The sequence below is a fragment of the Syngnathoides biaculeatus genome, chromosome 3, assembly GCF_019802595.1.
Source record: "Syngnathoides biaculeatus isolate LvHL_M chromosome 3, ASM1980259v1, whole genome shotgun sequence".
Taxonomy (NCBI): Eukaryota; Metazoa; Chordata; class Actinopteri; order Syngnathiformes; family Syngnathidae; genus Syngnathoides; species Syngnathoides biaculeatus.
Window position 1 is genome coordinate 33,451,277 of NC_084642.1, and position 23,481 is coordinate 33,474,757.

General features: G+C 43.4%; 1 protein-coding gene across 1 annotated transcript in view; it reads right to left on the reverse strand.

Annotated features, from left to right (window-relative positions):
- Positions 1-11,324, reverse strand: part of igdcc3 (immunoglobulin superfamily, DCC subclass, member 3) — a 102,501-nt gene extending 91,177 nt beyond the window's left edge. Inside the window, exons 1-2 of the mRNA XM_061815497.1 lie at positions 11,096-11,324; positions 1,493-1,798 (exon numbers count right to left, since the gene is read on the reverse strand). Of these exons, the coding sequence (XP_061671481.1) occupies positions 1,493-1,798; positions 11,096-11,162 (373 nt within the window). The 5' untranslated portion in view covers positions 11,163-11,324. The remainder of the gene's footprint in view (positions 1-1,492; positions 1,799-11,095) is intronic.
- Positions 11,325-23,481: the final 12,157 nt, after the last annotated feature.

Consider the following 23,481-nt stretch of genomic DNA (forward strand, 5'->3'; position numbering starts at 1 on the left):
ATCTCTCTAGTCTAGGAGACAGAAAACAAGTGTGTTCACAGAGTCTGAGCTCAGCAATGTTGAAAGAATTGTCATGAAATCTTCTGTAAATCGTCAACATGAAAGCAGATACTGTACCAGCGGGAGGAAACCCAGGTTGTCAAAGAAAAAATGTATGTTGTCCAAACATTAAATAAAGAGATGTAAAGGTGCGTGTGCGCACGTGCGTGGGTGTGTGTGTGTGTGTGGGTGTGTGTGGGTGTACCCGTGCGTGTGTGTGTACGTTTAATTCCCCCAAATACCAGTGAGTGGGTTGCAGCATTTGTTTAAGCTCATTGCACTAACAGAGCATCATGAAGACATTTTGCACGAACTTAAGTAGAAGCATCAGATACTGTAGCTCATTCTACCTATATTAAAATATGAAAATCACTCTATAGTCTACCCCAAAGCCTGGAATTCAGTGAGGCAATATTTCAATGGTATTGAATAGACTCGTCAGGGATATAAAGCACTCAATCAAACCAAACCTAATGATTGTAATGTAATTTGAATGTTGAAACTTTTTTTTTTATTACGACATTCTTAATACTAGCATGTCATGCATAAATATGACTCTATTGTCACATTGTTAATATTATTTATCATAGATCATTTTACACTTGAGACTATGTGAGACCTCGGATGCAAATTTCATGGTAACAATGATGCCCAGCCTTGGAACATTGAGTTCCGCAACTTATCATCACAAGATACAGATTCAGTAATCCTCTGCTACATTGCAAATTTTGCTTCACGGTTCTGCTATATTGCAGGTTTTTATTATGGTTGGTACTCTTTAATCTTTTATATAGTTTGTACAATATTTTGTTATACATTGCATGGCAAGGTTGGGGGACAATAGGGATGGTCGGGTTTGGGGCGGTAAGGGCTTGCATGATGACGAAAAGGCCACATGGGTCCCTTATCCTATGTGACATGCAAATTTGAATTATTACAGTAAAAACAAGTCATTCAACTTTGTTGTTAATGTGTGTTTCTATTCCCCATAGTTTGTTCACTGCATCTCTTATTCAAACTTTAGAGTTATTTTACATTCATGGTTGATTTATGGCACTATACCATTCTCAAATCGTGACTGTAGGCCGTGTATAATAGTAACATTTAAATGAGTAAAACTGAATTTTCCGCAAAGCTCAATTGAGCTTTGTGCGTTTATATTAAATGATTATTTGCTGTGAGGTTATCACACTTACATGTGCCATGTTATGTTATGCATATGTTATTAGTTTTATTTCCGTGATAAGTCTTTCAGCACAAATATTGAGGTTAGGTCTATTTTGGACCGAAACATTTCAGTGGCCGAAACTGAAAAGAGTTATTCTATTTCCATATTTCATTTTGTTTTATTGATTTATTTAATTGATCAAATGCTGTAGAGCTCAGTAGAACAGTCCTATATATATGATGGCTGCAGTACAAGGAAACATACTGAAAAGACAAAAAAACTTACTAGCTGCTTGGATGCGTGCCTTACGGCTGACCACCAGTCCAAAAGAATTCTGGGCCACACACTCATAGTCGCCTTCATCTGATGAGTTGTCAGCTTTGGTCTTAAGGAAGTGGCCAATGAGGAGGGAGCCATTGATGAAGGTGGTGTGATACTGGTCCTGAGTTAAAAGCATGCTGTTGTGCCTCCATTGTGTTGTGATCGGGGGGATACCATCCACCTGGCAATGGAGCATGAGGGGCTGCTCCTGCACTGCAATGATGTCACTTGGCTCCAGGGTGAAGGAGAGCTCAGCATCACATGACACACCTGGAAGAACACACCCAAAGATCAGTTTGCTGAGAAGAAAGAGAGAGGAATCACAGTGCAGTAGGTCATGGTAAGGTGATACTGATATAATTCATTTTATGAATTCCTGACTTTCTTCACAACCCACTTCAAACAGAAACATGTGACAAAGACATAGATCGTGACGTAGATCAAATTAGATCATAAAGCTGTGCACGATGTCTGTGAAAGCAATGAGATGATTTTGTGTTCAGGATATGTGCTTTATTTTATAGGCCAATCAACCATATCCACAACGTGAGTTATCCTGGCGAACCCAACAAGTACTACTCCTGCTACAGTTGTTTCCCTTGTAATTATTTTCATATCAACCTTTGGATGCAAACAAATGGGAAGTATGCCTGAGTTGCATATCACTTCTGACCAGAAGTGGGTAGTGACGTGTTACATTTACTCCGTTACATTTCCTCTATTACATTTTCTCAAGTAACATTTTCCATAAACTGTACTTGTCGGAGTATTTTAAATGCAACATACTTTTACTTTTACTTGAGTATTTATGTGAAGACGATTCGATACCTCTACTCCGCTATGGTGATCAACAACATGTTCACTACTTTTATTTCTCCATTCTGAGTGTGTGCATCTATTTTTATACTCCATCTTCGAATTCCACATAGGGTGCCCGTTGCGCCAATCAGATGACAACAAGGTAGTCAAATGACTGTATATGTAGTTTCCACAAGCCAATCAAAATGACTCACTTTGGAGAGAACATTAAACCAGCCACACAAGTGTGTTTATTTTTCCAGATTGAAAAAAGCGTTGTTATGGAGCTCTTAAGCTGTTACTACCCAAACTATTTCGACCCACTTGGAACTTGAGAAAACTCCTTCTGGTGAGTTGTAGATGTTCCATATTGTTGCTTTGGCGGTGATATGGCAACATTGGCTGTGTCCTACGGTGTCCCACATGCACACGCAAACACTCAGTCTAGTTATCAAACAGCTTCTTCATGAAGCCATTTAAGTTGATCAAGCAAATAATGTGAATGTAGGCGCCAATGCGTGTTTTTTTTTTTTTTTTTTGTGGAGAGGTGAAAATTGAAAGGGGAGAAGGAAACGTGGTGGTGGAACCCAAAAATACAGGAAGTCATTCAAAGAAAGAGATTCGCGAAGAATAAGTGGGACACAGAGAGGACTGAGGAGAGGCGAAAGGAGTACATCAAGATGTGACGTAGGGCAAAGGTAGAGGTGGCAAAGGCTAAACAAGAGGCATATGAAGACATGTACACCAGGTTGGACACGAAAGAAGGAGAAAAGGATCTCTACAGCTTGGCCAGACAGAGGGATAGAGATGGGAAGGATGTGCAGCAGGTAAGGGTGATTAAGGATAGAGATGGAAATGTGTTAACTGGTGCCAGTAGTGTGCTAAATAGATGGAAAGAATACTTTGAGAAGTTGATGAATGAAGAAAATGAGAGAGAAGGAAGAGTAGAAGTGGCAAGCGTGAATGACCAGAAAGTGGCAATGATTAGTAAGGGGAAGATAGAAAGGCACTGAACAGGATGAAAAATGGAAAGACAGTTGGTCCCAATGACATACCAGTGGAGGTATGGAAGCAATTTGGTGAGGTGGCTGTGGAGTTTTTGACCAACTTATTCAATAGAATACTAGCGGGAGAGAAGATGCCAGAAAAATGGAGGAAAAGTGTACTACTTCCCATTTATAAGAACAAAGGCGATGCTCAGAACTGTGGAAACTATAGAGGAATAAAGATGATGAGCCACACAATGAAGTTGTGGGAAAGAGTAGTGGAGGCTAGACTCAGGTCAGAAGTAAGTATATGCGAGAAACAGTATGGTTTCATGCCTAGAAAGAGTACCACATATGCATTATTTGTCTTGAGGATGCTCGTGTAAAAGTACAGAGAAGGTCAGAAGGAGCTACATTGTGTTTTTGTAGATTTAGAGAAAGCCTTTGACAGAGTACCAAGAGAGGAACTGTGGCACTGCATGCGTAAGTCTTGTGTGGCAGAGAAATATGTTACTATAATGCAGGACATGTATGAGGACAGCAGAACACCGGTGAGATGTGCCGTAGTTGTTTCAAAAGAATTTATGGTGTAGATGGGACTGCATCAGGGATCCGCGCTGAGCCCCTTCCTGTTTGCAGTCGTAATGGACAGGCTGACAGATGAGGTTAGACTGGAGTCCCCTTGGACCATGATGTTCTTGATGATATTGTGATCTGCAGTGAAAGCAGGGACCAGGTGGAGGAACAATTAGAAAGATGGAGGCATGCACTGGAAAGGAGAGGAATGAAGATTAGCCAAAGTAAAACAGTGTATATATGCATGAATAACAGGGGCGGTGGGGGGAGAGTGAAGCTCCAGGGAGAAGAGAAAGCAAGGATGGATGACTTAAAATACCTGGGGTCAACAATACAAGAAACAAGAAAAGATTGATGGATGATGTGAGGGAGGACATGAACACTGTGGGTGTTAGAGAGGAAGATGCACGAGATAGGCTTAGATGGAAAAAGATGACACGCTGTGGCGACCCCTTATCAGGACAAGCCGAGAGGAAAAGAAGAAGAAGATTTGAGGTTCATGCTCTCATTAAAAAGACAATAGAAGGTACAAGTTACTCTTAACTAGTTTTTTTAATTGAGTACTTTCATACTTAACCCTTAACTTAAAAAGGGAAAAGCCGAAAGGAAAACAACAACTTGCGTCATATTATTCAAAAGCAACAGTACAGGTACTCTGACTTGAGTGCAATATTTGGGTACTCAACCCGCTTCTGCTTATGACAGCTCACCATGAATCTCATGAATGAAATGCTTTGAATGTGCAACATTACCTGCAGGCAGAAGGGAATGCATAGTTTATAGAATGAATAGACCAATTACTTGAATACACATGCAATACACACATTCTCAAACCTATAGTCTCCCTTCAACATGTGCTAAAACAGATGACTGGTGGTTCGACCTATTCATTCAGGGATCTTACATTTTCTTTTCCATTAAAATAAACCAAATCTGTGAGATGTGTTTGCACATTGCCGATTCTTTCCTATACTGTATGACAAGTTCCAATGTTCTGTAATTGTGGTATCTCTTTGACCTTGGTAGAAAAAGTAGGGAAAAGACAACAATAAATAGAGGATGTAAACAGCCTAACCTGACTTGGCTCTGTAAAAGAGGGCCTCAGCAGGCTCGCTTGGTATCATGTTTCAGATCCTGATGGACTAAGCAACACGAGTCTCAGCCCTAAAGTCCAGGAATCTGGTGGGAGGGGCGGGTGCTAGTGAAGGGTAGCAGAGGTGGTGTGGGTGAGGCCACAAAGGTCAAAACAGAGAGCCTTCATCTTTGAAATTTTAGCCGAGAAATGCTTCAGAGTGTGGTTCAGAGAAGGAATTGGCTGAGCAAGGTGATCACATCAAGACTTAAAATGCAAAGAATAATTTCTTTCTCCCCTTTCTCTGTGTGGCCTCCTGTTATTGTTTTTTTTTTTGTTGTTTTTTGCCTTTTAACAAGCAATGTAAGTAAAAGAGCCATGGAACCAGAGAGGCATGGGACACTTGTGAAAAAACAAGGGGATGGTAGTAAAAATATTTAACCCTTAGCTGGCAGATGCCGTTTCTGATTTGCTTTTCCAAATAATGCAACAGACACCTTCCCATTTTGGTCTCTTTCTCCCACACACACACGCACTATCTTGACTTCCATCTTTTCCAACAGCAGCCCGTGGAACCCTCCTAAATTTGAGCAACATGCACCTCAACCAGGATATAGTATACACAAATTATATGTAAGTGATCTACTATGTCATACTAAAGTGGTGGTGGACAAACTGAAGACACCAAAACGGTATGTTGGATTCTTTGGAAACCATAATGTTGTCCTACAATGAATAAACTCAGGCATTCAAGTTCATGTTGCTCTCAAACTGACTGTAACTGCTTCTTGAAATTCCAAACTCACATTTTAATCTGTTGGCTGGCAGAATGCAACATTAACTTGTTAACAACTCTGGCATGTTGCCAGAAAGACTGCCTAATGCGATCCTGATCTCTGAACAGTAATAACGCAAGAGGCAGTGTGAAAAGGTCAGAGGAAATGATTTTGAAGAAAACACTGAGTCATCCAACCTATCCGGGTTGCTATGAAGTTGTTATCAATAAGTTAAGGCCATTGATGCAGGCAGGAGACTGAGCTACAGAAAAATTAGTCAAACACATGCCTACATGATGCTGCTGATTTTTTTTTTTTTTTTTTTTTTTTCAGACTTGAATGTTTCCAACTTTAGACAAGAGGGACATCCTTGTTAATTTTTCCATGCAAATAGAGGGGATGCTTGTATTTTGTAAGACCATGGAGAAGTCGTGGAAAAGTGTCGGTAAGGCACTGGCTTCCTTATGTGACTGGCTGGCAAAAACATTTTCACAACCACAGACAGACATAACTTGACATAACCTGTACAATTTGACACGAGCACCACTGACAGCAGCAAATCATATCAGGACAAAAAACGGACCACTTTTTCCTGACAAGCCCATCATGAATTCTATGATTCGACATGTAATAAAACGTTTCTTTTGTGCCTTCCTTATTTCAGCATCCATGCTGCTCGCCATTCAGTACTTTTTTGTGTATTGTTGATAAGAAACAGCAAAATTTGTTTGATGACTGGTCAGCATGTACCCGTATGCATGTCTACACGACAGTCCAAAGGTTATGGATGCAAATCTCACTTAAAGACAACTTAGTCATGCTTTATAACCTTAATGAGTACAACATATATGTAGAATGAATATATGTTTCAAAAAACCTAAAGTGAAGTGTTTGGTACTCAAGAACACAATTGAATTGACCCCTCCGTGTATGTTGCGCAATCCGCGTCACTGACCAATCAGAAGCCAGAGATCTGCATAATCTCGGACTCAAATCTCAGACAACGCTGGCTGGATGGTCCAGTATAGCTTCTGTTGGCGTTTTATCGCGTATTTGGGTTCTTTAACAATAGATATGGTTAAGAAGTGTAGTCACAGACTTTATAATAGTGACGACAGGTATCCTGAAAGGGTAGTTGGTGGAGTTCAATTCGTACCCTTTCCAAAACCGAAGACCCAGTACGAAAAATGCCTTCGATGGATCAAACTTTGTGGAAGACCGCATCATCAACTGAATCCATCTAAAATCAACTGGAACAGAAGACCGAGTACGAAAAATGTCTTAGATGGATAAAACTTTGAGGAAGACCGCATGATCAACTGAATCCCTCAACCGGAACAGATATGTTTGCACGAAGGTAAGTCCTATATTTCATTTTCAATACATGTCTCATATAAATGAATTAGTAGTTCTTCGCTTGCATAATATAGCTACGTGTGAATGATTGACACACTTGATCTGTGTTGAGCGATATTTTGCGATGATCTGACTGCACAAACGTGTCGCTTTGTTCGCGGCTACGCGGCTAGGGTAAACCGGACTGTGTTAGCACGAAGGTATGCCCTATATTTGAGTTTCAATACATGTCTCATATAAATGAATTAGCAGTTCTTCGCTTGCATAATATAGCTACGTGTGAATTATTGTTTTTTCCTTCATACGGCAGTTCACAAACGGCTATACAGATACATATACAGATTCTGCACACAAGTGTGATATGTAACACGAAAATAGGAAACTGTCAATGACGAATTCATCTTTGGGTTATAATATATTATCTTATGTGGCTTCTCGGTCTTCCTCTTGACTCTGGAAAGATCTCACGCTAATATCAATGGTTTCTCCGTCGATATGCATGTAAATACCATTGATACTTGAAGCCCTGCTGTCTGCTTTTCAACGATATTTCACTGTTAGCTAAGAATGCGAGTGAGAAATCAGCCGGTAAATCGGACAGTTTCGCTCTATTCCTTTCTTGCTGCGCTGATATTTTTCCTAATTGTTTGTCTGACGTCAGCGCTGGTGGGGTGACGTCACTTCATGAGGCGTGGTTAAGTGCCCTGTACGGAGGGGTCAATTGTTTTACAGCTTACCGTTTTGGGCAATGCAACTTTGCAGACTTTGTAGGAAGAGTTTCTGTTACTTTATGTCTACCGGTGCTGTCCTACGTTAAGTGTATTAATGGACAACATTTTGTCATGTTTTGTCTGGGTACTGCTTTTTTTCTATTTCTTTTTTTCCCAATCTGTTGCTTGTCCCCGTGCTTCTGTTGGTTTCCCCTAGGCAGTGCAGTCCAAAACCTCTCAGCTATATGGGTGGATTGTTTTTGTTTTTTAGTTTTCCTGAATATCTGACTCGTACCTGGACCCAGTGGTACACGTTCTCTGTCTGCTCTCCAACCCCTCTCCAGCAACACATGACCAGCAGATGCAGTACCTTCCGAGCCTGCTCCGGCAGTGCAAGTCCTGTGGCCACCGTTCCAAACGTATCCCGATGGAGCACATCATGCCATCGCTTTGTGATACTGCGCTGGTGGTGCACACCCCGCATCTGCCTTCTGATCCTGTTCCAATAGCAGCATCTTAACAACCTCTCCCTGGTGGCGCATATTCTGCAGTAATCTTCTGAACCTGCTCTGGTGGTACAGGTCCTGCATCAGCCTCACGCTCCCTTCCAGGCACTGCATGTCCTATGGTCACACTCAGATCCTGCTACAGCACAGCACGGGCTGCAGTCGGCCCCATCTGATCCTACTTCGGTAACACAGAAAGTGCAGCAATCACCGAACACCACTCCAGTGCCACACAATTTGCTTTCCCTCACATTCACCTCATAGTGTCGACTAGGACTTCATGGAAGTCTTTTGCAGCTCCATTGTGTAAGGCATTGTTGTCGCAGGCCCGAGTGGCCTCAACAAACCTCATGTGCTTGGCTTTGCAACTGCCGTGCGAAGGGTGTAAGCTCACCCACCAGACTAGCCCCAATGGCTATCTGGGTGTACTGTATTGTATTCCACTGGTTGTGATCAGCCTCCAGGTATTCATTCTGATTGGCTTCCATGTGGATATTCTCTATGATCTGTATTTTTGTTTTAACTTTTTTTTTTTAGTGATAGTCCCTGGTTTATTCTATTCTCATTAGTCAATGTTCGTTTGTACTTGCAATTTAATTTAAAACACTTACTCGTACCCCCCATTTTCTCTTCTTGTTAGTGTAATGGGCAGGTGTTTTGTCAATATGTGAATATGTTTGCTCACGGATCAAAAATGACTTTGCTTCTTTACAAAAGCTACTCCAGTTTTATGCTAATAAATGAGGTAAATAGATAATGAGGAAGGCTTGTGATGAACAGTTTCTCATACAATACATGATGCTGCATAAACAGCATTGTTTTCTCCATCTTGGAAAAAAAGTGTATGTCGTGCAAATAGCTCCTCTTGTTAAATTATGTGTTGTCATTTTAAAATCAATTCTATTTCTTTATGGCTACACATGGTACAGTGCTGTGAAAAAAGTACTGGGCCCCCTTCTCAAATAGATTCCCTAGGTTAAAGTTTAAAATCAAACAAATGTGAATTTCAGATAAATAACCCAAATTAACTTAAAATGTTGTTTTTAAATAAATATTGATTTCATTTTGGAAAAACAAATAGTGACCTGGCCCTGTGTGGAAAAAGTAATTACACCGTAGTTAGTACCCGTAGTTGTGTTTAGAGTACTGTGACATTCACAGTTATGTGCAACTGGAAGGAAAAGTTGATGTGAAAATGCTAAAACTGTAATTCCGTGTTGTTATCCTCTTTTATTTTAATTATACATTTTCAGTCTGAAATCACCCATGTGTTGAGTATTTTGTTGCTGAAATTTAAACTACAAGAGTAGCATAAGGGCTTCCAAAATAAGGTACTTTGTTAATCTTATAACAAGATATTATGAATGATGAGCTCTTGCACTGCCATTCACGGACGTAAGTTGCATTTTGTGGTGACGTGGTGGGTCAGCTGGTAAAGCGTTGGCCTCACACTTCTGAGGTCCCAGGTTCAATCCCACTCTGGTTTTCTCCCACATCCCAAAAAGATGCAACATTTATTGGACACTGTAAATTGCCCCTAGGTGTGATTGTGAGTGTGGTTGTTGTCTCTATGTGCAATGTGACTGACTGGCAACCAGTTCAGGGTGTACCCCGCCTCCTGCCCGTTGACTGCTGGGATGGGCTCTAGTACTCCCCGCGACCCACGTGAGGATAAGCGGCAAAGTAAATGGATGTATGGATGGAAGTTGGATTGTCATTTTATTGCTACTTCTTGACTCTATTGAAATATCCTCAAAGGTGCCTTCATCTCAATTCATCTCAAGCACTTGAAAGAGCTGTACCTGTTTCACTTATTGCCTATATTTGAATTATAGTACAAGAACTGAGCCGTGACCGATATTTCCCAATCCCCTGAAAATGAATGTTATGAACCTGTAATTCCTTTGTAAGTCCCTGTGTGGGACATATTCACTATCCTTCATTGTCTTTGAATTTAGGGGCCCTCACAGAGACAGAAACTGTCAGTAAACAAAAGGCATACACAAAAAAAAGGAAAAGGGATAAGAAGGAATGAAACAGACTTCACATTAAATTTGGACGAATAATCTCCTCAGTAGGATACAATGAATGTGTTTGTATCTCTTCGGAGAACATATCTTTTCATTCACGCCTTATGGTATTGAAAGAATTTCAGACCATAAATCTTAACATATAACCGTAATAGAAAGTAATATCTTAATCTGAAATTGAAAGTACCAATGATTGGGACCCCAGCAGCCTTCGTGGCCATATGGATCGGCCTAATAATGACTCATTAACTTTAGGACCACATGATGTAATGAGTTTGCCACTTCTTTTCCTTTGAGAGCTCACTGTGCAATATTGCCAGCAAATGGCGAATAATTAGTTGGCAACAGTAGTTGAGCAGCTTTTGCAATGTGTAAAAATACCTTCCTGCTTTGCAATATCAATATCGCGTTCGCATCAAAACAATCGGGAAACTTTGCCTGACGACGGTGCACGTGGTCAAAGTGCAAGTACGCACCAGCAACCAGATAAAGGGACTCCCCACAAATGACAAGTTCAATTGCTGCTACATTGCAACGCAGTGATTTGCATTTATCGCTGGAATGAGGACCACAAAGCTCCTCCACTTGTATGCAAACTGCCACCTCCAAAATAACACAGACGGTCTGCGGCCAGGGCCCAAGTTCACGGTTACCGGCCATCGCATGGGTTTGCAAGCATGCATCCCATCCCCGGAGGAGAGGAGACCTCCTAAAACCACCCCCACTCCGCAACCGCGTAGAAAAGGACCCCACTTACCCATGCAAGCATTGAGCAGGATACCCAAAAAGCACGGCGCGAGGCGGCAGTGCCTCTTGGATGCCATTTAAAACGTTCACTGAATCCAGCACATTCACAAAGCTAAGTTAACAGATGAGCTTTGCAAATAGCCGACTACATATTCCCACCTATGGGGCTACTGGTTGGTGGATTGCTGAGGTCCGACAATCTGTCGCCATTCCAACTAAATCGCAGTCATCTGTCAGCATCCCTCTCCTCCTCCTCCTCCTTCTCCTCCTTCTCCTCTCCTCCTCCTCCTCCTCCTCCTTCTTCTCCTCCTCCTCCTCTTCCTCCTCCTCCTCCTCCTCCTCCTTCTCTTCATCCCATTCACGCCGCTGGAACCCACTCCCCCACCCCCTTCCCCTCCCTCAACGCGCACGCAAGTGCACGCGTGCTCTCGGAACAAAAGAGGCGACTTCATTTTACAAACGCTTTGTGAATGCCAGCAAATAATCAATTGAAGACCAACAATGCCAACAAAAAATGAAATAATTCCAATGCAATTCACAATGGTAATCAGTAATTTAAAAAAGCCTTATAGTAATCAGCCATTTTAGTACTAATATCCTCATAATAATTATGAAATTCGGTTGACATGGACCACATCTTCATGATCTGTTCAATTAAAATCTCGTTTATGCAAAAACCAACAAAATCATGGGCTGTGTAAACAATTCAGCATAACAATTTAAAGTGCTTCATGTTTAAGATGACTCTCGGTACAAAACCAAATGGTAGCCCGGTAACATTTTTAAAATGCAATAAAAGGTAAAATATTAACTATAGCTATGGGTGGGTTTTGTTCAACGCTAAACGGTTCAGATAAACAAAGAAGTCTCCCACTCGTGGGAACAAAGCAGCTATCTTTAAACAGCACTGTATTGCCCTCTACGGGGCACTTACAGTGCATGCACTACTGCCTCGAGAAAAGATATTGTAATGCCACTGTAGGACTATTGGATTAAAGTTTCAGAGAGCTATAAATGTTGTTTGTTATTGTTGTTGTTGTTTTGTAGTATTGTAAAAATGCAGGGCATCACAGTGACAGGTGTTTATTTTATTTTATTTTTGTTACCACAAGCATGTTACATGCATTCAGTCGGAATTTCCCCATCCATCCATCCATTCACTTTCCATACTCGCTATGTATGCATCCATCCATTCACTTTCCATACTCCTTTCTTCACTAGGGTCGCGGATGGTCTAGATTGTGGGTGAGATGTGAGGTACAGTGAGGTACACCCATATATATAAATATATATATAGCAGGGTGTTTCTCCCATGACCACTGTTCCCTCCAAGGTGCGCGCCTGCGCAATTGACCCCTCCGTAGAAATTGCGTCATCCGCGTCGCTGACCAATCAGAGGCCAGAGATCTGCATAAATGTTGGCGTCCGCCATTACCTCTGACAAAGTTGCATGGTCCAGTATAGCTTTTGTTCGCATTTTATCACGTATTTGGGTTCCTGAACAACAGATATTGTTAAGAGGTGTAGTCACGGACTTTGTAATAGTGACGACAGGTATCCTGAAACGCTAGTTGGTGGAGTTCAATTCGTACACTTTCCAAAACCGAAGACCGAGTACGAAAAATGTCTTCGATGGATCAAACTTTGTGGAAGATGGCATGATCAACTGAATTCATCTAAAAATCAACCGGAACAGAAGACCGAGTACGAAAAATGTCTTCGATGGATCAAACTTTGTGGAAGATCGCATGATCAACTGAATCCATCTAAAATCAACCGGAACAGATATGTTTGCACGAAGGTAAGCCCTATATTTGATTTTCAATACATGTCTCATATAAATGAATTAGCAGTTCTTCGCTTGCATAGCATAGCTACATGTGAATGATTGACACACTTGATCTGTGTTGAGCGATATTTTGCGATGATCTGACTGCACAATTGTGTCTCTTTGTTGCCGGCTAGCGAGCTAAGCTAAACCGGACTATGTTTGCACGACGGTATGCCCTATATTTGATTTTCAATACATCTCATATAAATGAATTAGCAGTTCTTCGCTTGCATAACATAGCTACGTGTGAATGATTGACACACTTGATCTGTGTTGAGCGATACTTTGCGAGGACCTGACTGCACAAACGTGTTTCTTTGTTGGCGGCTAGCGAGCTTAGCTAAACCGGACTAGCGAGTCCTTAAAGCCTTCGACGTGCACCGAGACACCAAGACTGAAGGAAGGATGTTTGAGGACACTGAAGTAGTGATTGTCGTACTCGGTCGGGACTTGCGTAGGTTCGGCACTAATTCAAGAATAATTATTGAGGGGAGCGCGTGACGTTACACAAAGAAAATGAGAGAAACAACTCATAAATCAAGCCTCGCCTTCTTCTTTTACTTCATACGGCGGTTCACAAACGGCTATAAAGATACACATACAGATTCTGCACACAAGTGTGATAGGTAACACGAAAATAGGAAACTGTCAATGACGAATTCATCTTTGGGTTATAATATATTATATTATGTGGCTTCTCTGTCTTCCTCTGTCTCCGGAAAGACCTCGCGCTACTATCGATGGTATCTCCGTCGATATGCATGGAAATACCATTGAAATACCCCTTGCTGAAATACTTGAAGCCCTGCTGTCTGCTCTTCAACGATATTTCACTATTCGGTAAGAATGCGAGTGAATAATCAGGTGGTAAATCGGAGAATTTCGCTCTCATCTTTTCTTCCTGCGCCGCCATTTTTGCTAATTGTTTGTCTGAGGTTAGCAAGCGTGGGGTGACGTAACTTCAGGAGGCGTGGTTAAGTGCCCTGTACGGAGGGGTCAAGTGTGCGCTCATTGCACACAAGAAAATCTATCTAGCGCAGTGAACGCACTGCAAATGAATTAGATTTTTTTCCGTCTAATTTTGCTGTGTAATTCAGTGAGTGACAGGTGTCCAGCCAGCCACACGCTATGACGGAATTACGCTACAAAGGCAGTGATGTCACAGACGGTACGTGCGCATGTGCTCGGCTTGTAAACAATCCATAACATAAGCGGCGGTAATGCTAATGCTAACAACCGGATATCATGGCGAAACGAGCGGGCAGTGAATGTGATACGTCGACTCCCCAAACCAAAGTAAAAAAAGAACTGCGGTTCTTTTAAGATGGAACTGCTGTCGGAGTATGTGGAAATAGATGAACAAGCGGTGAAACTGGATGAGATATTTTCTTTTTCAATTGAGAACGGTGTGCTCTGCAAAACATGCAGTGAGGCTTAAGTTCTGAATGAATTTTCTGATGGAAAAACAATGGGTTAGGTTTAGGGTTGGGATTGGGGTTAGGTTAGGGTTCAGGGTTAAATGGAAACTGGACTACCTCAAGCGACACATCCAGCAGAGAGAGCAGCGAGAGAGCGCAAACAACCAGGGTAAAAAAAACAAGCTGTCACACACAAAAAAAAAATCTGACCCTGAGCAAGTTAAAATTCTCATTGACAATATTTTACTTGCCATTAAAATAAATGCCTCAATGCTGTCAGTTCAACAAATCCACGATCACATGACAAAGTATGTGACTATACCGGAAAGCTGCCGAGGCAAAAACTATTCTTTTGAATTTGTGAATTCCATCAATGAGATATTGCAGAATAAGACTATATATAAGGTTAAAAATGTACCCTGGCATACCCTGATAGTAGATGTGAGCACAGACATAACACTACATAAAAGGCTAGTCATTCATACATATCAAATTTAGGGAGGAAAAAGATGTCAGCTATAAAACTGTGTTTGGTGGCATCATACAGCTAACAGCATGCACTGCTCAGTTTTACTCCAAACATGGACTGGACGTGCAGAGAATGGTAATGCTGACCTCTGATGGTGCCTCAGTAATGCTAGGAAAACACGATGGAGTTGCAGCTTTTTTGAAGTGACAAAACACACACTTAATTGAACAACATTCTGTGGCCCCTATGGAGGCCCTTAACGGTCAATATGCTGACTTCAAGTACATAATGAAACAAAAACTTCAACAGTAGACAATTAGCACATTCTCAGATATTGTGAGGAGCTAAAGGAGATCTCACAGCTTCTGGATATTTGTACTACATTTCAAGCTCCCAGTGCAGATTGTGAAAGAGGATTTAGTTTGATGAATCATATCAAAATAGCATCCAGAAATCATGTTGAAGTGATACATTTGGACCAACTAATGCGCATAAAGTCAATGCAAGAAACAGATGGAGCCGTCAACATTGACAAAGTGTACAACCATTGGAAAAGTGAAAAGGACATACGTGAAAAATAGGGTAAATTTTAAGTCAGATTTGCGCATATTCTTGTGACATTTATTAAGATGTTTTATTTATGGATGTTAATCATTAAATTCTGTTATGACTACATAATTTATGGGTAGTAGAAAAACATTAAAAGACACTATCACTAGCTACAGCACATGTCATTGTGGAAAATCTGAATGTTTTAATGTCAGCAAAATGTTATTCCTGAAAGGTTTGTATGTCTCTTTTCTTCCAAGGCAAAACACTCACCCAGGCCAAAACTGGACCTCGCCAACCTAAGCCAAAGAAGGACCCTCACACATAACATACTACAAGTCTCACGAAAAATCTCCCATCAATGTGTTTTGTCTTTTTTATTTTAAGTGTCCCAAATTAGTTACAGTAAAACTAAACTGCTGGAAATTGCTGTTGTAAGTTGATTCTTTTAATAAGCCATGAAACTTTCTATGAGCCTATAGGTGTCATACATGTGTGTGTATGATTTCAAACCCTGACGTCTTCGTGTATTACCAACAGTCACCTTGGAAATGGTGGTCCCAGCTTATTTCAGGACATTTACCAAGTCCTGTGGTGTCGCCCTGGACTGATTCGTCACCTTTCTAAGGATCATTGAGACCCCACGAGGTGATATCTTGCATGGGGGTTCGCTCCGATTAAGATTGAGCGTCATGTTTAGCTTCTTCCATATTCTAATAATTGGACTTTTTTCACCAAGCTGATTGGCAATTTCTCCATAGCCCTTTCCAGCCGTGTGGGGTAGTACAATTTTGTCTCTAGTGTCTTTGGACACCTCTTTGGTCTTGGCCATGTTACATGTTTGAGTCTTACTGATTGTCTGGGTGGACATCACACAAATAAATTATTTAAAAAAATCATACATTGTGATTTCTGGATTTTTCTTTTTAGATTGTCTCTCTCACAGTGGACATGTTCTATGATTAAAATTTCAGAATCCGCCATGATTTCTAAGTGGGAGCACTTGCAATATAGCAGGGTGTTGAAATACTTATTTTCTTCACTGTACCTGTATATCAAGGTTGGAGTTATGAACTGAATTAAATTATTATTGCTTATTATTATTATTATGTTTTCCTTGGTTTTGTAATATAAGTTCAAATTCAAAATTCAAATTGGCCTGAGGAGCCAACGACGAAGGACGATCCGGGCGTAGTCTGCCGATGTGGAACGTAGGGTGCACCCTCATCGACCTGAATAGTCTAAGTGATACGGCGACCGGGTTAATGATTTTGGTGATCGGGAACGAACCAACAAACCTGGGAGCAAGTTTGCGGGATTCCATCCGCAGTGGGAGATCCTTGGTGGAGAGCCACACTCGCTGCCCCACCCTGAGTTCTGGTGCTGCTCTCCTCTTGCGGTCCGCTGCGGACTTGTAGATGTTGCCCATGCGCAGCAGCGTCCTCCAGGCTGCATCCCGGGTCCGTTTGCGGTGCCGTACCACTGCCAGGGCCGACGGCACCGCGGAGTCTGTGGCCGATGAGGGAAACAGAGGGAGGATACCCGTGCACAACGTGGAGTGGAGCCATACCTGTTGAGGCGGAGGGTAGGGAGTTGTGGGCATACTCAATCCATTTGAGGTGCTGACTCCACGTGCTCTGGTCCCTAGATGCCAAGCATTGAAGTCCGGTCTCTAATTCCTGATTTAACCTCTCTGTTTGGATTGCCCGAAGTTACACTAGCAGAAGTGGCGATGAGGGTGCAGAATTCCTTCCAGAAGCAGGCGCTGAATTGCGGGCCTCTGTCCGAGACGATGTCCCGGGGGAACCCGTGGTAGCGGATGACCTCGTCCAACACCAGCTGGGCTGTTTGCTTGGCCGACTGGATCTTTGGAAGTGGCACGAAGTGAACTATCTTGGAGAATCGGTCCACTACAGACAACACCACTGTGTTTCCCTGAGAGGGCAGTAGACCAGTGACGAAGTCCAACGCGATGTGTGACCACGGGCGGAAAGGGATGGACAGAGGCCGCAACTCACCCACCGGTCGTAAACGGGACTTCTTATGGCTGCACACACCGGGCAGGCATTGACGAATTCCTTCACGTCTTTTCTGAGGTTGAGCCACCAGAATCTCTGTTCGACCACAGAACGAGTTTTTGCCATACTCGGGTGGCAGATTGTCTTGTTCGAATGGGCCCAATTGACAACGTCTCCCCGAAGTGAAGGAACGACGAACAGGTGATCAGACGGACAATCTGCGGGCGGCAGCATCTCTCCCAGGGCCTCTGTTCACCCGCGACTCGACCACCCAGGTAAAGCCGGACACAAAGCACGCCTCTGGCAGGATAGGAGCTGCTAGTGACTCTGTGTGCTCCCACTCGTGGTTCCATGAGAGTGCGTCGGGCTTGCCGTTCTTGGAACCTGGGCGGAAGGACAGAGTGAAGCGGAAGCGGGTGAAGAAGAGAGCTCACGTGGCCTGGTGGGCGTTCAACCTCTTTACGGTCCTCAGGTACTCTAGGTTTTTGTGGTCAATGAGGACCACGAACAGTACTTGTGAGCCCTCCAGCCAGTGCCGCCACTCCTCCATAGCCGTCTTGACCGCCAGCAATTCGCGATCCCCCACGTCGTAGTTTCTCTCTGCCGGGATTAGCTTCCAAGACAGGAACACACACGGGTGCATCCTTCCATCTTTGGGACTCCTTTGCGACAAAATGGCTCCGATTGCCGAGTCCGACGCGTCCACCTCCACCACGAACTGGCGATCTGGATCTGGGATAATGAGGATGAGTGCAGTGGTGAAACTTGCCTTAAGTTTATTGAAGGCCTCCTGGCAGGTCCTGGACCATTCAAAAAGGAGTGAGGAGAAGTGAGGGCATGTAGAGGGGCGGCCACGGAGTGCCGAATAAACTTCCTGTAGAAATTTGCAAAGCCAATGAACCTCTGCACGTCCCTCCTGCTGGCGAGGGTGGGCCACGAAGCACCGCGTCAATCTTCCCGGGATCCATCCGTATCTCCCCTTCTGCCAGGATGAAGCCGAGAAAGGACACGGATGCTCAGTGGAACTCACACTTTTCCCATTTCACGAACAGCTGGTGCTGCAAGAGACGATGGAGTACCTCTCTGACCTGTCGGATATGGGAGGTCAGGTCTGCTGAAAAGATAAGAATGTCGTCAAGGTATATAAATATGTTCAATATGTTAATTTGTTCAGGAACTCCCGAAGCATGTCATTAATAAAGTTTTGGAAGACAGCCGGGCCATTGGTCAGTCCGAAGGGCATCATGAGATACTCGTAATGCCCCGTGGGAGTGTTGAAAGCCGTCTTCTATTTGTCGCCCTCCCAGATCCGCACCAGATGATACGCGCTGCGCAAGTCCATCTTGGTGAAGATCTGGGCTCCTTGGAGGAGTTCAAATGGCGTAGTGATTAAGGACAAGGGGTACCTGTTCTTGACCGTGATGTCATTCAATCCTCGGTAGTCGATGCAGGATCGTAGAGTGGAATCCTTCTTCTTAACGAAAAAAAAAACCCTGCATCGGCTGGTGAGGACGACGGGCGAATGAGTGCGGTTGCCAGCGATTCCTCGACGTAATCTCTCATTGCCTGGTGCTCCGGTCCTGTCAAAGACAACCGTCTCCCTCCGTGAGGTGAGGAGCCTGGGAGGAGCTCGATAGCACAGTCATAAGGCCGATGCAGCGGCAAATATTTTGCCTTGGACTCAGAAAAACTTCCTTTAAATCATGGTAGCAAGAGGGCACCGTGGCTAATTCGGAAGCGGTACTCAGTTCAGCAACTTGAATCCCTCCCTCCTTCCGAGCGGCAAGACACTGCTTATGACAGTCCTCACCCCATGCCATTATCCAACCCGTGATCCAGTCAATGTGGGGGTTGTGTCTCTTGAGCCACGGGGTCCCCAGGATTATATCACTGCTGCTAGAGTTAAAAACGTGGAAACTAATTCTCTGCGTGTACGTGTCCGGAAAGTCCATACGTAATGTTTGTGTGCAGTGTGTAACCCAGCAAAGGAACTTGCTGTTGGCAGCGTAAGCAATACGAAGAGGCTGTGTGGGGAAGGTTGTCACACGCAACGCACAAGGGGATTTATTAGATTAGCGTCTGAACCGGAGTCAATGAACGCGATCACTAACCATGAGTGGGAGTCCGTTCTTACGATGAGGTGCAAAAGCGACTGCCCTGACTCAGCGATGGTATACCGCACACTCACCGGCATAGAGATCCTAAGGTCGGAGCGGGTCAGTCGAACCGGGCAGGAGGCATCTCTGTCTCCTCCTCGGTCATGCCGTCCATCTGCCCCTGCACGGCCAAGCGCTGATCCACCTTGAGGGCCAGTGCGATGAGGGCATCCAGCGTAGGCGGAAGATCCACGACAATGAGGTGGCCACGGATCTGTGGGGAAAGTCCCTGGTAGAAGGCGTCATGAAGAGCCTCCTCGTTCCACCGGCTCTCGGCGGCTCGGATTCTGAATTTGATAGCATAGTCTGACACGCGGTGACGGCCTTGGCGAATTGTCATGAGTGAGGCTGCTGCTTTGCGTTCCGGAGCTGCGTTGTGGAATACTTGGGTGAGCGCGCAGATGAACGTCGTCCATGAACGGCAGATCTCCGAGTTGCGACTCCACTCTGCAGTAGCCCACGCCTCCGCCCTCCCCGTCATGTGGGAAATGATGAAGGCGATCCGGGAGTAGACTGTGGGGAAAGCGGACGCCTGCAGTTCGAAATAGAGGTCGCACTGCGCAAGGAAGGGCTTGACGTCGCCTGAGTCGCCTGAGAAACGTTCCAGTCGGGAGAGCGGAGTTATGCTGACACGGGAGGGCTCCGTAACAGGTGGAATGGGTGGACTCGGAGCGACAGGCAGAGTGACCATCGTCGGCGTAGCAGCCACGCTAGCTTGGGATACTAGCCACGGCTCCAGCTGGGCACAGATCTCATGGACATGTTGATTCGTTACCTGGAGAGCAGCCTCCTGCTCGACCAAGCGTCTGGCCTGGATTGGCAGCGACCGGCAGACGGCCTCAGAGTCGGCTGCGTCCATGTTTTGGCCACATCGTTCTGTCACGAACGAGGCTCGAGGGCGGACCCAAATGCACGACTCCAGAGGCAAGCAGGTAGTGTACAAAAAGCCTTTATTCCGTCCATGGTCAATGATCAGCGAGTCAGTCAGGAAAAGCAGCAGTATCAGAAGAGGCAGGCTTACTACGATGGTCAGGGAACAGGCAAGGGTCGGTACATGGTAGGTCAGGTATATGGGAGTGCGGGAACGAGGCATGGGAATCAATGATCTGGCAGAGGACTAGTTGTCCCCCGTGTCCTATAAGGACCGGGTGTAATCAGCCGAAACAGTGTGCAGGTGTGTGCCGACTAATTGGCTGGCCACTCCCTGACCCTATGCCAGGGGCATGAGACGCAGTTTTCATGTATCCTCGTTTATCACTTGACGGTGTTGTGGCGTTATTATCTGTTAGACCTCTTCCTGGCAGAATTTCCTTCGGTTTTAAAGAGAAAGCTATGGAACCATATTGCTGCCACACCAAAAACAAAAAAAAGGTCGTTATTACGTTATAACATGATATACTCTACATTATAACATAATATGATCTAAGTTATAACATAATATGCTCTACATCAGGGGTGCTCAATCCATCAATCGGGATTGACCAGTCAATTGTGAGGCAGTTTTGGTCGATTGCAACAGCGTGCCGAGAAAAAAAAAAGACATCAGCCGCATTCTTTTTTTTTTAGCTTTAGCGCACCGCGCATTTGCAAACAATGAAAGTACAAGAAAATACGCTGTCAGTGAGTTCCCCCCTATTTTAAGCTCTTGCTTAAGAAATCTTAACAATGTACTTAATTAATTAAGTAATTAACAAAGTATGGTTGCTGCAGTTAAGAAGACAAAAACTTTTAACTTTCATACGAAATGCGAGGCGGACTTTTTTTTTTATGTCATTTTCAAAGTGCGTTTGCCTCCTCGGCCAGCGTAGTGAAATGTGGAGTGGCATTCTCGAACTGATTATGGAAAATATGACACCGACATTCAGTCGAAAAGCAAGCTGAGAATGAGAAAAGTGAATGAACTAAAATCCCAACTGGCCGCACAACAGTCACTTTTCACACAATATAGTTCAGCAGCGAAAGCCACCACTGAAGCATGGTTCCGGGTTTGTCACATTATCATTAATAACAAGAAGTCCTTCTAAGTCGGAGACATGGTAAAAAAGGCATAGCTGACTCGTTGTTCCGATCTTTTAAAAATAAGGCAGAAATATTATCTTCAATAAAATCTCTACAGCTGTAAATGAGTACAGTTACACAGTGCTGTGAAGCCATGGCTGATGTGCGGAAGGATATCTCAGATTGTGAGTGTTTCTCACTGCAGTTGGATGAATCCACTGACGTGAGTGACTCAGCCCAAGTGTGCATTGTCATTCATATGGTGTTTAGTGATCATCAGTGTAAAAAAATGTTTAAAGCCAATTATGTTGTTTAATATTGGCTCATGCAGTTATGCAAGGCACATAAACATACATTTACACATAAAGAATCCTCAATACACTTTAAAATAAATATGTTTTGCATTTTTGTAGTGTGTATATTTTTGTAACATGGTTATTCTATTTCATCATTGGTCATTCTAAAAATTAAAAAAAATGAAAAAAAAACCTTCAGCCCCCACCCATCGATTGTGAGAGGCTGGATGCTTGAGAAGTAGATCTTGGGGTAAAAAAAAAAAGTCTGGGATCTCCTGCTCTGCATTATAACATGATTCGCTTCATGTTATAATGTAAATTTGTTTCATGTTATAACGTAGAAACTAATAAATAAATTTAACTTATTACTTTGAAATGGTGTGTCTGCTGTGTGGATAGCTCGGCTCATTTAAGCAGTTTGATTAAGTTCTATTTCATTCTTGGGTTGAGACATGGAGAGGTTCTGCAGGTGTTGAGCTCAATGGACGGGCTTGTAAAACGTGTGCTTTCTCTTAGACGTCATTTAAAATGCACGGGACTGTTCAGGAGGAGGAATCAGATCGAATTGCTATATTGCAAGTTCTCACACTTAGAAATCATAGAGGGGTCTGAAATTTTCATCATAGGTGCATGACAGGACTTGGTCAATGTCTGAAAAGAGCTGGGACCACCGTTTCCCAGGTGATTATTGGAAATACACCAAGACGTCATGGTTTGAAATCATGCATGGCTTGGAAGGTTCCCCTGCTTAAACCAGCACATGTCAAGGGCTGTCTTAGGTTTGCCAATGACCATTTGACTGATAAAGAGGAGTCATGGGAGAACGTTTTGTGGTCAGATGAGACCAAAATGGAACTTTTTAGTCATAATTCCACTAACAGTGTTTGGAGGAAGACGAATGATGATTTCCATCCCAAGAACACCATTACTACTGTGAAGCATGGGCGTGGTTGTATCATGCTTTGGGGGTGTTTTTTTGCACATGGGTTAGGACGACTGCACTGTATTAAGGAGAGGATGACCGCGGCCATGTATTGTGAGATTTTTGGGAACAACCTCTTTCCCTCAGTCAGAGCATTGAAGATGGGTCGTGGCTGGGTCATTCAACATGACAATGACCCGAATTACACAGGTAATTGTGTGGTGTGGTTGGTGTGGCTCCGTAAGAACCATATCACGGTTCCGGCATGGCCTAGCGAGTCTCCACACCTAAGCCCAATAAAAATATTTGGAGGGAGCTGAAACTGTGTTTCTCAGCGACAGCCCAGGAACCTGTTTGATCGAGAGAAGATCTGTGTGAAGGAGTGGGCCAAATCTTTTATTAGATTAGATTAGATGATCTTGCTCACACTGGACATGCACCTATGATGGAAATTTCATTTCTATGTGGGAAAACTTGTAATATAGCAGGATGTTCAAATGTTTATTTTCTTCACTGTATAATATTGACTCAAAATACAAATCATTTATTTGTTGTATTCAGAGGTAATGCATGCAATGTATTTTTTTCTTCTGTAGGAAGAACTGCTGCATGTTGGTCGTTTGTGGACGACCCACATTATCCGCAACAGCAGAAATGCAGTAGCTCCAAGTGGACGTCCCATGTTGTTGTATGTCATCCCTCATCTCTTTGGAGGGCAAAATAAATTACAACAGGTCAT